The sequence below is a fragment of the Anarhichas minor genome, unplaced genomic scaffold, assembly GCF_050575085.1.
Source record: "Anarhichas minor isolate MPS153535 unplaced genomic scaffold, ASM5057508v1 ptg000028l, whole genome shotgun sequence".
In the NCBI taxonomy this organism is placed as follows: Eukaryota; Metazoa; Chordata; class Actinopteri; order Perciformes; family Anarhichadidae; genus Anarhichas; species Anarhichas minor.
The window spans coordinates 8,717,317-8,731,071 of NW_027466474.1; the positions used below are offsets into that span (position 1 = coordinate 8,717,317).

At 42.2% G+C, this 13,755-nt stretch overlaps 4 protein-coding genes across 4 annotated transcripts; all 4 read right to left on the reverse strand.

Moving 5' to 3' along the window:
- Positions 1–14: 14 nt before the first annotated feature.
- Positions 15–2,960, reverse strand: LOC142963014 (protocadherin alpha-8-like). Its single transcript, XM_076103711.1, has 2 exons — positions 591–2,960; positions 15–38 (listed from the first exon to the last, which is right to left on the reverse strand). The coding sequence occupies exons 1-2, from the start codon at positions 2,958–2,960 to the stop codon at positions 15–17; spliced, it is 2,394 nt and encodes a 797-aa protein (XP_075959826.1).
- Positions 2,961–3,503: 543 nt separating this feature from the next.
- LOC142963016 (protocadherin alpha-2-like) lies at positions 3,504–6,166 on the reverse strand. The gene is made up of 2 exons (XM_076103712.1): positions 3,788–6,166; positions 3,504–3,527 (listed from the first exon to the last, which is right to left on the reverse strand). Exons 1-2 carry the CDS (start codon positions 6,164–6,166, stop codon positions 3,504–3,506), a joined length of 2,403 nt encoding a protein of 800 aa, XP_075959827.1.
- A 927-nt stretch (positions 6,167–7,093) lies between these two features.
- LOC142963017 (protocadherin alpha-2-like) lies at positions 7,094–9,490 on the reverse strand. The gene has a single exon (XM_076103713.1). The coding sequence runs from the start codon at positions 9,488–9,490 to the stop codon at positions 7,094–7,096; it is 2,397 nt and encodes a 798-aa protein (XP_075959828.1).
- A 1,393-nt stretch (positions 9,491–10,883) lies between these two features.
- On the reverse strand, positions 10,884–13,283 carry LOC142963018 (protocadherin alpha-2-like). Its single transcript, XM_076103714.1, has one exon. It carries the CDS (start codon positions 13,281–13,283, stop codon positions 10,884–10,886), a length of 2,400 nt encoding a protein of 799 aa, XP_075959829.1.
- Between the last annotated feature and the right edge of the window lie 472 nt (positions 13,284–13,755).

The following is a 13,755-nucleotide window of genomic DNA, read 5'->3' on the forward strand; positions in this document are numbered from 1 at the left end:
GCACACCCTGTACGTTACACGTGTAATACATTGTATTCCTGAAGGTTTTGAGGAGAGTCTAAAAGTTTGCTTTTACCAAAGAGGAAAAGATCAGGCTAAATAGTATGTGATACTGCAGAACAATTACTGTGAGAACTATCTGAAGTGAATGTAGGACATGGAAAAGATACATCAACAATATTCTGGTATAGATAGGTAACAGACGTAAACAGAACTGTAATATATAAAGGCAGTCCAGCTATTTTCAAGCATAACTAATTGATGAATGATAGCCTAAGTATTTAAAACATGATTGATAGCATAATTCCCGCAGTAGTTTTTGGATTGTAACCCTAGAGGACAAGGAAGACACCAATATGTTTTCAGCACCATGGAAAGCGCAAATCTGCAGACCTCCTTACAGGATATGTCCACTATTTGATTACTAAATCCAAACCTGTTATCTCTTGAAATGCAACTTTTTGCAAATGTAATTAGTGATATTTTAGTGAATGGAACATTGTTAATTGCAATTTCTGAGTTTCTGTCATGTTTGAAAGTCATGTATTTGAAAGCAAGGAGAGATGAATAAAAGGCTGCAAACAACTCACCTTGTCTTTGGTGGGTAAAGTCTGAGTTCTGTTAAAAGTGTCTCCTCCGTTAATACTGATCAGCTCACCATCTACAGGTGGAAAGGGTCCGGGGTAAACCACTACGTCACTCTTCAGTGTGTCTGAGCTGAAACACACGTCATACTGCTGAGTAGCTTTAGAGTAAGACCAGCTCCCGTCAGGGTGGGTGGTGATCATTGGGGCGCTGTACCTGCTGAAACTGCCGTCTGTCCTGTGGCATTTGACAGCTATTAAACTGATGAGGCTCAGCAGAAAGATCACCGACACCGACGCAATGGCGATCAGCAGATACAGGTTTAAATCAGAGAAGCTGTCCTCCTTTATGGGTACATGTCTGAACTGAGTCTGGATGTCAGCTGTGCTTTCAACCACCACCACGTCAATAGACACAGTAGCTGACAGGGAGGGTTCTCCGTTATCAGAAACCATCACCACCAAGGGGTGAGTTTTCAGGTCATTGTCACTCATTCTCCTCTTAGTCCTGATCTCTCCGGTGCTGGTTCCGATCCGGAAGAGGTTGTTTCCTTTGGGCTCAGAGAGGTGATAAGAGAGCAGCGCGTTGTATCCAGAGTCTGCGTCTACAGCCCTGATCTTTGCCACAAAGTATCCCGCTTCAGCAGAATAGGGGATGCTCTCACTGTTAACGGAGCCGTGCTCAGAATAGGGCGCGAGGATCGTGGGACTGTTGTCATTCTCATCCAGGACTAAAACGTTCACAGTCACGTTGCTGCTGAGCGGAGGAACACCAGAGTCTGTGGCCTGAACTTTAAAGTGAAACGTGTTTAACTCCTCGTAGTTAAAAGACTGCAGACTGACTATGTCTCCAGTCTCTGAGTTGATGTTTACAACAGAAGTTATAGGAATGCTTTTTGAATCTCCATCTAATGAGTATGTTACTCTCGCGTTTTCGTGTATATCAGGATCGACTGCAGTTATCGAATAGATACGAGCTCCAACTGGACTGTTTTCTTTTACATAAATGTTAATCACGGGCTCAAGGAAATGAGGCGCGTTATCATTGACATCAGAAACTTGAACAGTGATGACGCTGGTGCTGGATAGAGGCGGGGTCCCTCCATCAGCAGCTGTAATCGTGACATTGTAAAACGAGTGTCCTTCTCGATCAAGAGCTCCATCAACAACTAAAGAGTAATAATTTTTATAGTTGGAAGTGAGCTTAAACGGTTCAGAACCAACAAGTGAACATCGAGTCTGACCGTTTTTTCCTCCATCTTTATCAGTCACTGTCACTAAAGCGACAACGCTCCCTATGTCAGCGTCTTCTTTAACCGGGTTCATGAGTGACGTCACCACAATTTCTGGAGCATTGTCGTTCACGTCAACTACCTCCACCAGCAGCTTTCCATTTGCACCCCGAGGCGAAACCCCCTGATCTGTTGCTTTAATATGAATTTCATAAACTGACTGTGCTTCGTAATCCAAATAACCCTTAACTGTGATTTCCCCAGTTTCTGCGTTCATGACAAACATATCTGCAGGATCGAAATTTCCACGTTTGACAAAAGAATAAGTGATCCTCCCGTTGTCCCCTTCGTCTAAATCTGTCGCACTCAGTTGAATCACCGATGATCCAGCTCGCGCATTTTCATTCACCCGCGCCTTGTAGAGTGTTTTACTAAATGACGGCGTGTTATCATTGACATCCAGAACATTTACATGTATGTTTAAGGTTCCGGATTTAGGAGGCTTTCCTCCATCTACACCGGTCAGCGATAGTTTAATGACAGCTTGTTTTTCACGATCTAAAGCTTTCAGTAGCACTAATTCAGCATATGCACTATGTTCTCCACCGCCCTGCACATCGAGGGAGAAGTATTCATTTTGACTCAGCCTGTAAGTCTTTACTGAGTTACTTCCCGTATCTGCATCAAGAGCCGGTGGTAACAAGAAGTGATCCCCCGTGGGTGATAATTCTGATATGTTAAGTGAATATGACTTCTCAACGAAGGCCGGTGCGTTGTCATTAATATCAACAATAACCACCTCAATGCGATGGAGTACCATAGGATCGCTCAGTATCGCCTCTAAGTTTAACGTGCATTTGATCGTGTTTGGACAAAGCTCCTCGCGGTCTAGTCGCTCGTTGACATAAAGATCCCCCGTTTTGAAATTAGCTTCGAAATATTTCTTACTGTACCCAGACACGATATTTAGATTCCTCGTTTGCAGATCTCGAACGTTGACATTTAAATCCTTTGCGAGATTCCCAACAACAGTCCCTTTGTCCACCTCCTCGGAAACAGAGTAGAATATCTGAGCAGCAGACCAGTCAGATAAAAACAGGATGAACAGCCAGCAGAGTATCCCGTCCTTCCTTCCACGGCCCATCGCTGCTTTCAAAGAAAGTGACGCGTTTACAAATTATATTCATCTATAAACCGCCACTCGATCGGGCAACATTTTAAATCCCATCCACACCAGTCCTCTCCTCTTCCTCGCCGCTCGTGTTTTTCGCACAAAGCACTCGCAGTCTGCTGACGCGTCACACGGGAAGGAGGAGACTGAAAACAACGAGCTCACAACAACACGTGGTCATCAGCGACCCCACGCGTTACAACGTGGACATGAAAATAGTTTATTAAATGGAGTTGCACACCCTGTACGTTACACGTGTAATACATTGTATTCCTGAAGGTTTTGAGGAGAGTCTAAAAGTTTGCTTTTACCAAAGAGGAAAAGATCAGGCTAAATAGTATGTGATACTGCAGAACAATTACTGTGAGAACTATCTGAAGTGAATGTAGGACATGGAAAAGATGCATCAACAATATTCTGGTAGGTAACAGACGTAAACAGTACTGCCATGGTCCAATATGTGAAGGCAATTCAGCTGTTTTCAAGCATGGATAATTTATGAATGATATGCCTTATTCACAAGTTTTTTGGATTGTAACCCTAGAGGATAAGGAAGGCGCCAATATATTTTCAGCACCATGGAAAGCACAAATCTGCAGACCTACTTGCAGGATATGGCCACTATTTGACAACTCAATCCAAACCTCTTATCTCTTGCAATGCAACTTTTTGCAAATGTAATTACAGTACTATTTTAGTGAATGGAACATTGTTAATTGCAATTTCTGAGTTTCTGTCATGTTTGAAAGTAATGTATTTGAAAGCAAGGAGAGAGGAATAAAAGGCTGCAAACAACTCACCTTGTCATTGTTGGGTAAAGTTTGAGTTCTGTTAAAAGTGTCTCCTCCGTTAATACTGATCAGTTCACCATCTACAGGAGGAAACGGTCCGGGGAAAACCACTACGTCACTCTTCAGCGTGTCTGAGCTGAAACACACGTCATACTGCTGAGTAGCTTTAGAGTAAGACCAGCTCCCGTCAGGGTGGGTGGTGATCATTGGGGCGCTGTACCTGCTGAAACTGCCGTCTGTCCTGTGGCATTTGACAGCTATTAAGCTGATGAGGCTCAGCAGAAAGATCACTGACACCGACGCAATGGCGATCAGCAGATACAGGTTTAAATCAGAGAAGCTGTCCTCCTTTATGGGCACATGTCTGAACTGAGTCTGGATGTCAGCTGTGCTTTCAACCACCACCACGTCAATAGACACAGTAGCTGACAGGGAGGGTTCTCCGTTATCAGAAACCATCACCACCAAGGGGTGAGTTTTCAGGTCATTGTCACTCATTCTCCTCTTAGTCCTGATCTCTCCGGTGCTGGTTCCGATCCGGAAGAGGTTGTTTCCTTTGGGCTCAGAGAGGTGATAAGAGAGCAGCGCATTGTATCCAGAGTCTGCGTCTACAGCCCTGATCTTTGCCACAAAGTATCCCGCTTCAGCAGAATAGGGGATGCTCTCACTGTTAACGGAGCCGTGCTCAGAATAGGGCGCGAGGATCGTGGGACTGTTGTCATTCTCATCCAGGACTAAAACGTTCACAGTCACGTTGCTGCTGAGCCGAGGAACACCAGAGTCTGTGGCCTGAACTTTAAACTGAAACGTGTTTAACTCCTCGTAGTTAAAAGACTGCAGACTGACTATGTCTCCAGTCTCAGTGTTGATGTTTAAAATTGATGAAATTGGAATATTTCTTGGAGAACTATCTAACAATTTGTAAGTCAGTCTTGCATTACTGTTCAGATCAGGATCAAATGCATGTATTGAATAAATAGTGGAGCCCACTGCACTATTTTCTTTAACATAAACATGAATCACAGCCTCCATAAATCGAGGTACATTATCATTGACATCAGAAACATGAACAGTAATGATCCTGATACTGGAGAGAGGTGGACTTCCTTCATCTGTGGCTGTAATAGTGACATTGTAAAGAGAAGTGTTTTCTCTGTCCAGTGGTCCATCTACTACTAATGAATAGTCATTTTTATAGTTGGACTTCAGTTTAAACGGAACAGACCCAATTACCCTACAAGTAGTCACGCCATTGTTTCCTCCATCTTTATCACTCACTGTAACCAAAGCAACGATTGTCCCCAATTCTGCGTCTTCTTTTACTGGAGTCATGAGTGACGTCACAGATATTTCTGGGGCATTGTCATTCACATCAATTATCTCTATCAGTAGTTTAGCATGCGCACTACGAGGGGAGGTGCCTTGATCAGTTGCTTGAACTCTAACTTCATAAGCAGAAGTCTCTTCATAATCTAATGTGCCCTTCACTGTGATTTCTCCTGTTTCTGAATTTAGATCAAAAATATTTGACGGATCAATATTTCCTCGCTTGATTAATGAGTACAGGATCTTACTGTTCATGCCCTCGTCTAAATCTGTTGCATTTAACTTCATTACCACTGTTCCATGAGCAGTATTTTCAGGTACACGTACTTTATACAGCGATTTGCTAAAAATGGGAATATTATCATTTACATCTAATACATTAATACGTATTTGTAAAGATCCCGATCTAGCAGGTTTACCTCCATCCACAGCCGTCAACAGAAGTGTGATCACCGACTGTTTCTCTCGATCTAAAGCTTTTTGCAGCACTAACTCAGCAGACACTCCGTGATCTCCACCGCTCTGTACATCAAGCGAGAAATATTCATTTTGGCTCAGCTTGTAGCTCTTTACTGAGTTACTGCCTATGTCTGCGTCTTCTGCTATTGGGAGAAGATATCGTTCTCCAGTTAAAGATGATTCTGAAATATTCAAAGAATACGCCTTTTCAATGAATGCGGGCGAATTGTCGTTTATATCTAAAACATTGACCTCTATGCGGTGCGCACTCATTGGATTGTTTAAAACTGCTTGGATTTTGATCGAGCATTTAACCACACTCGGACAAAGCTCCTCTCTGTCTATCCGTTCACCAACAAAGATGTTCCCGGTCCGCAAATTCACGTCAAAATATTTCTTACTGTAACTCGAAACAACACGTAAGTCCCTGGTCGCTAGTTCCTGTAAATTGATGTTCAAATCCTTTGCAAGGTTCCCCACCACGGTGCCTTTGTCCACCTCCTCGGAAATCGAGTAGGATAACTGCGAAGCCGCCCAGTTGCAAAGACAAAGAAACACAACAATGTGAATCCAGCCGCATTCCTCTTGCCGTCGAAAATACATTGTTGATGCAACAAAAGACCTGAACCCAATCGATCATCTATCCTCGGTACAGATACATCCGTCCAGAGAAATATTGTTGCGGGAAGCTCCTCTCCTTCTCGCCACGACACCGTACTAATGGCCGATGACGCGGTTTCATTTTTTCCCATGCAGGGAGGAGTTTTGGAAGTACAAACACTTTCATTCATGGTCTCATGCGACATCATGTGGTGAATTATATGTATACAAATACAATCCATTGTATTACATAGGCATATCATTTCAAGTATGATAAATTATATGAAGTCTGGTTTAAACATGTATTTCAATATCTAGAGTGCGACAACTTTAAAGATGATTTTTTTCAATCGCTTAATGTACAATATATCCAGAAATAAAATGACTTCGATTTTGATTTCAGAGTGTACTCGCCATACTCAAACAGTCCCATCTTCAGAATGAATCATGAATTAAAGAAACGAGTTTGATTCACCGCAGAATGAAATACAGAAACCAGGTATTGTCAACACATAGTCAAGAACCACGGACAGCGTCTTTTCTGACTGCATTCAATGTCAGGAGCTGCTGCAGATGTTAGATCACGGCAGGATGATACAGCTATACACCCGAGGTAGCGAACTAGCCATGTTGACTGCTGATTCAATTCAGGTAAAGAACAGCTTAGACCTATTAAATCACTAATGGCCTTCTTTCAACAGACATAACAGCAGCTGAATTGCAGACAAACAGCACCACGGAGAGCTATATATAAAATCATTAGGGTAGTTTGGTATTCCAACTTTAACATGCGAGCTGTTTATGTAAAATCTAACGATTCAAGTTGTACACATATTTTTTCATATTAAAATAATGTAAATCGTTAGACTCATAAGCAGCCATGAAATTACATTATATTTGTATGATAGGGTTATTATGTTATACAAGCATTCAGCACATATGGCCTACCTTGTCATTGTTGGGTAAAGTCTGAGTCCGGCTAAAAGTGTCTCCTCCGTTAATACTGATCAGTTCACCATCTACAGGAGGAAACGGTCCGGGGAAAACCACTACGTCACTCTTCAGTGTGTCTGAGCTGAAACACACGTCATACTGCTGAGTAGCTTTGGAGTAAGACCAGCTCCCGTCAGGGTGGGTGGTGATCATTGGGGCGCTGTACCTGCTGAAACTGCCGTCTGTCCTGTGGCATTTGACAGCTATTAAACTGATGAGGCTCAGCAGAAAGATCACCGACACCGACGCAATGGCGATCAGCAGATACAGGTTCAAATCAGAGAAGCTGTCCTCCTTTATGGGCACATGTCTGAACTGAGTCTGGATGTCAGCTGTGCTTTCAACCACCACCACGTCAATAGACACAGTAGCTGACAGGGAGGGTTCTCCGTTATCAGACACCATCACCACCAAGGGGTGAGTTTTCAGGTCATTGTCACTCATTCTCCTCTTAGTCCTGATCTCTCCGGTGCTGGTTCCGATCCGGAAGAGGTTGTTTCCTTTGGGCTCAGAGAGGTGATAAGAGAGCAGCGCATTGTATCCAGAGTCTGCGTCTACAGCCCTGATCTTTGCCACAAAGTATCCCGCTTCAGCAGAATAGGGGATGCTCTCACTGTTAACGGAGCCGTGCTCAGAATAGGGCGCGAGGATCGTGGGACTGTTGTCATTCTCATCCAGGACTAAAACGTTCACAGTCACGTTGCTGCTGAGCGGAGGAACACCAGAGTCTGTGGCCTGAACTTTAAACTGAAACGTGTTTAACTCCTCGTAGTTAAAAGACTGCAGACTGACTATGTCTCCAGTCTCAGTGTTGATGTTTAAAATTGATGAAATTGGAATATTTCTTGGAGAACTATCTAACAATTTGAAAGTCAGTCTTGCATTACTGTTCAGATCAGGATCAAATGCATGTATTGTATAAATAGTGGAGCCCACTGCACTATTTTCTTTCACATAAACATGAATCACAGGCTCCATAAATCGAGGTGCATTATCATTGACATCAGAAACATGAACAGTAATGACCCTGATACTGGAGAGAGGTGGACTTCCTTCATCTGTGGCTGTAATAGTGACATTGTAAAGAGAAGTGTTTTCTCTGTCCAGTGGTCCATCTACTACTAATGAATAGTCATTTTTATAGTTGGACTTCAGTTTAAACGGAACAGACCCAACTACCCTACAATTAGTCACGCCATTGTTTCCTCCATCTTTATCACTAACTGTAACCAAAGCAACGATTGTCCCTATTTCTGCATCTTCTTTTACTGGAGTCATGAGTGACGTCACAGATATTTCTGGGGCATTGTCATTCACATCAATGATCTCTATCAGTAGTTTAGCATGCGCACTACGAGGGGATACGCCTTGATCAGTTGCTTGAACTCTAACTTCATAAGCAGAAGTCTCTTCATAATCTAATGTGCCCTTCACTGTGATTTCTCCTGTTTCTGAATTTAGATCAAATATATTTGATGGATCTGTATTTCCTCGTTTGATAAACGAATAAATGATCTTACTGTTGACGCCCTCATCTAAATCTGCTGCATTTAACTTTATTACTAGTGATCCGGGACTAGCATTTTCATTAACACTCGCCTTATAAAGAGATTTACTGAAAGTGGGTGTATTGTCATTGACATCTAAAACATTAACAATTAACTGCAACGTTCCTGATCTAGCAGGTTTACCTCCATCAACAGCTGTCAAGACAAGTGTGATCACCGACTGTTTCTCTCGATCTAAAGCTTTCTGCAGCACTAACTCAGCAGACACCCCGTGTTCTCCACCGCTCTGCACATCAAGCGAGAAATATTCATTTTGGCTCAGCGTGTACGTCTTCACTGTGTTGCTTCCTATGTCCGCATCTTCTGCTATTGGGAGAAGATATCGCTCTCCCGGTGACAACGATTCTGAGATATTAAGTAAATGTGATTGATCAATGAATACTGGCGAGTTATCATTTACATCTAAAATATTTACTTCAATACGCTGTGCATTCATTGGATTTTTTAGAACGGCCTGTAATTTCAAGGTACATTTTACCGTATTAGGACAAAACTCTTCTCTGTCTATTCTTTCTTCAGCAAAGAGGTTCCCGGTGCGTAAATTCACATCAAAATATTTCTTCTTGTAACCCGATACGATTTGGAGGTCCCTGTTTTCTATTTCTTGCACATTAAGGTTCAAATCCTTTGCGATGTTCCCCACCACGGTGCCTTTGTTCACCTCCTCGGAAATTGAGTAAGATATCTGAGAGACGGACGAGTCACAAAGACAAAGCAGCGCAACAATATGAATCCAGGCGCGTTCCTTTTGTCGTCGCACATACATCCTTGGTGCAATAAAATACCTGAACCGAGTAAATCATGAATCCTTTGTATTAGTAAATCCTTCAAAAGCAAATTGTTCCGTTTAAGATCCAGCTATCTCGTCACAACACCATCGAGTGCCGAGTTTAAAATGACCGATGACGATTTCGTTTTTACCATCAACGGAGGAGGAGTCTTGGATATACGGGGACATTTCAATCTATGGTCTCCAACGACATCATGTGGTGAATGATGGGTAAGTTCTATCTATGCGTGGTCAGTTAATTTGCCATGTACACAAATAATGTCAGGATATCCAAATGCAGTCTAGCATCGCATGATGATTGACCTCAAATCATGAACCATTAGTTAAAATGTCATCACGTACACACGTTTCATTACCAATGTTTAACATTTAGTTAAATGCTGCAACAACCATCCTTTGATGGGCATTTCCAAAGCCAGACAAGCCAACACAAAGTTAAAATACTGTAATGATCCAGAAAAAACAATAATCACTAAAATATTTACTCGTGGATTAAAATGAATTATAAAGTATTTTTTTCTGAAAAATAAGCTAACAATGATACATACAATGTGCTTCTTTCGTAGTAGAACAGCGCGGAAACCATATATTACAAGCCTTATTCAGCACCACAGAGAGCGCCATTTAACAACATGTTAATTTCGTAAGAGCTATTTTCACTTCACTGTTAAAATACAGTTTGAGAGTATGGCAGTGAAACCAAAGATTTTTTGAACACAATGGCGAGGCTGTCTCAATATAAGCAACGAGCTGCCCTGTACTGTTGAGAATGTTCCAGAGGGCATTAAAGAGCGGGTTGGCGGCACAACGGCGTTGAAGCCCAGGGTTGCAAAAACTAGCACCATGGACAGCGCTGTTTGAACTCAGACTAAATCTTTTTTAAATAAACCCCCGTGAATACAAAACACTTAAGAGAGTATCAACCGATTGCCTCTTTACTTTGCCACATTGTCTGATAAGACAGAAACTAACAACTTGGTAATTTGAATGCTTAGACCAAGATGTTGTGTAAAATAGTACCCTAAAATACTTTTTTTTCTGTGTGCTGTGAGGGGAGAGTATAGCTTGAAGACGAGTGCAAGTAAAATGAAACAAACTCTTACAGAACGAGTTATGTTGCTACTGTTCATTTTAGTGAAGTGACTTGATCTCCATGGAATACAACAGCTTCCATAAAGTCTGGTCGTGTGTTCATGAACAGTGATAATAGTTGTTTATTAACAGATGAAAAAACGGGTTGTTGCTTATAGCTGACACTTTGATTGACTCCATATTCGTCCATGCATACAACCTTAAATCACAACGTGGCTCATATGAAGTCAAATAGTACATTTGGATTGCAGCTGAAGTTGTTTTGATCCCAAATGTATTATTGAAACGTTAAATGCAAAGTATAGCCTACCTTGTCATTGTTGGGTAAAGTCTGAGTTCTGTTAAAAGTGTCTCCTCCGTTAATACTGATCAGTTCACCATCTACAGGAGGAAACGGTCCGGGGAAAACCACTACGTCACTCTTCAGCGTGTCTGAGCTGAAACACACGTCATACTGCTGAGTAGCTTTAGAGTAAGACCAGGTCCCGTCAGGGTGGGTGGTGATCATTGGGGCGCTGTACCTGCTGAAACTGCCGTCTGTCCTGTGGCATTTGACAGCTATTAAACTGATGAGGCTCAGCAGAAAGATCACTGACACCGACGCAATGGCGATCAGCAGATACAGGTTCAAATCAGAGAAGCTGTCCTCCTTTATGGGCACATGTCTGAACTGAGTCTGGATGTCAGCTGTGCTTTCAACCACCACCACGTCAATAGACACAGTAGCTGACAGGGAGGGTTCTCCGTTATCAGAAAGCATCACCACCAAGGGGTGAGTTTTCAGGTCATTGTCACTCATTCTCCTCTTAGTCCTGATCTCTCCGGTGCTGGTTCCGATCCGGAAGAGGTTGTTTCCTTTGGGCTCAGAAAGGTGGTAAGAGAGCAGCGCGTTGTATCCAGAGTCTGCGTCTACAGCCCTGATCTTTGCCACAAAGTATCCCGCTTCAGCAGAATAGGGGATGCTCTCACTGTTAACGGAGCCGTGCTCAGAATAGGGCGCGAGGATCGTGGGACTGTTGTCATTCTCATCCAGGACTAAAACGTTCACAGTCACGTTGCTGCTGAGCGGAGGAACACCAGAGTCTGTGGCCTGAACTTTAAACTGAAACGTGTTTAACTCCTCGTAGTTAAAAGACTGCAGACTGACTATGTCTCCAGTCTCAGTGTTGATGTTTAAAATTGATGAAATTGGAATATTTCTTGGAGAACTATCTAACAATTTGAAAGTCAGTCTTGCATTACTGTTCAGATCAGGATCAAATGCATGTATTGTATAAATAGTGGAGCCCACTGGACTATTTTCTTTCACATAAACATGAATCACAGGCTCCATAAATCGAGGTGCATTATCATTGACATCAGAAACATGAACAGTAATGACCCTGATACTGGACAGAGGTGGACTTCCTTCATCTGTGGCTGTAATAGTGACATTGTAAAGAGAAGTGTTTTCTCTGTCCAGTGGTCCATCTACTACTAATGAATAGTCATTTTTATAGTTGGACTTCAGTTTAAACGGAACAGACCCAACTACCCTACAATTAGTCACGCCATTGTTTCCTCCATCTTTATCACTAACTGTAACCAAAGCAACGATTGTCCCTATTTCTGCATCTTCTTTTACTGGAGTCATGAGTGACGTCACAGATATTTCTGGGGCATTGTCATTCACATCAATTATCTCTATCAGTAGTTTAGCATGCGCACTACGAGGTGAGAAGCCTTGATCAGTTGCTTGAACTCTAACTTCATAAGCAGAAGTCTCTTCATAATCTAATGTGCCCTTCACTGTGATTTCTCCTGTTTCTGAATTTAGATCAAAATTATTTGATGGATCTGTATTTCCTCGTCTGATAAACGAATAAATGATCTTACTGTTGACGCCCTCATCTAAATCTGTTGCATTTAACTTAATTATCACTGTCCCCTGAGTATTTTCGCGAACACGTACTTTATACAGCGATTTGCTGAAAATGGGTGTATTATCGTTTGCATCTATTACATTTACATTTATGTGCAATATACCAGATCTAGCAGGTTTACCTCCATCTACAGCCGTCAGAGTAAGTGTAAGAACCGGCTGTTTCTCTCGATCTAAAGCTTTTTGCAGCACTAACTCAGCAGACACTCCGTGTTCTCCACCGCTCTGTACATCAAGCGAGAAATACTCATTTTGACTCAGCTTGTAGCTCTTCACCGCGTTACTGCCTATGTCTGCGTCTACTGCTATTGGGAGAAGATATTGTTCTCCCGGTGACATTGATTCGGAGATATTTAACGAATACGACTGGTCAATAAATTCTGGCGAGTTGTCATTGACGTCCAAAACGCTGACCTCGATTCGGTGTACATTCATAGGATTGCTTAAAACAGCCTGTATTCTCAGCAAGCATTGTGCCGTGTTCGGACAAATCTCCTCTCTGTCAATCCTCTCGTCAACAAAGATGTTCCCGGTCCGCAGATTCACGTTAAAATATGTCTTACTGTAACTCGAAACAATACGTAGATCCCTGGTTTCTAGATCTTGTACATTCAAGTTCAGATCCTTTGCGATATTCCCCACCACGGTTCCTTTGTTAACCTCCTCGGAAATGGAGTAAGATAGTTGCGAGGCAGACCAGTCACAAAGACACAGCAGTGCAACAATATGAATCCAGGCGTATTCCTCGCTTCCCATCGTGGTACGATAATCACTGAATCCCGCTTATCCTGTATTTCCAGTGGTTGAATATATCCGTCATAAACACGATTCTCCGAACAGCAGCAGCCCTTCTCCCCACAGTACAATACCAGTTCCTCTCTTTGCTGATGGCCAATGACGGTTTTAGGTTTCCCGTGCAGGGAGGAGTTTTACACATATTGTAACAATCATATCTGTGGTCTCCAGCGACATCTCGTGGTAAATGACAGATAAGTCAACATCAATAGGAGTAACTCTTATCCCAAAGATTTTTAGCATAATAAAAGATCTGATATTTAAACATTTGGCACAACAATTGACTTCTCTATATGAAAAAAATGTAAGGTACTTTTGAATGACATAATCCTGTCCATTTTCCGATGTAAATTAAAGGAACTATTTAATGGTACAACAGAGTCCCAGTCATGCAGTGTATCAAAAAATAGCTAATTTAGGCAATATCAGGCAA

Bases quoted from the DNA above. Each gene is read 5' to 3' on its own strand.
- LOC142963018 (XM_076103714.1), bottom strand. From the start codon at position 13,283: ATGGGAAGCGAGGAATACGCCTGGATTCATATTGTTGCACTGCTGTGT.
- LOC142963017 (XM_076103713.1), bottom strand. From the start codon at position 9,490: ATGTATGTGCGACGACAAAAGGAACGCGCCTGGATTCATATTGTTGCG.
- LOC142963014 (XM_076103711.1), bottom strand. From the start codon at position 2,960: ATGGGCCGTGGAAGGAAGGACGGGATACTCTGCTGGCTGTTCATCCTG. The intron at 39-590 runs GTGAGTTGTTTG...CAAAACCTTCAG, and splicing joins CTTTACCCACCAAAGACAAG to GAATACAATGTATTACACGT.
- LOC142963016 (XM_076103712.1), bottom strand. From the start codon at position 6,166: ATGTATTTTCGACGGCAAGAGGAATGCGGCTGGATTCACATTGTTGTG. The intron at 3,528-3,787 runs GTGAGTTGTTTG...CTTATCCTCTAG, and splicing joins CTTTACCCAACAATGACAAG to GGTTACAATCCAAAAAACTT.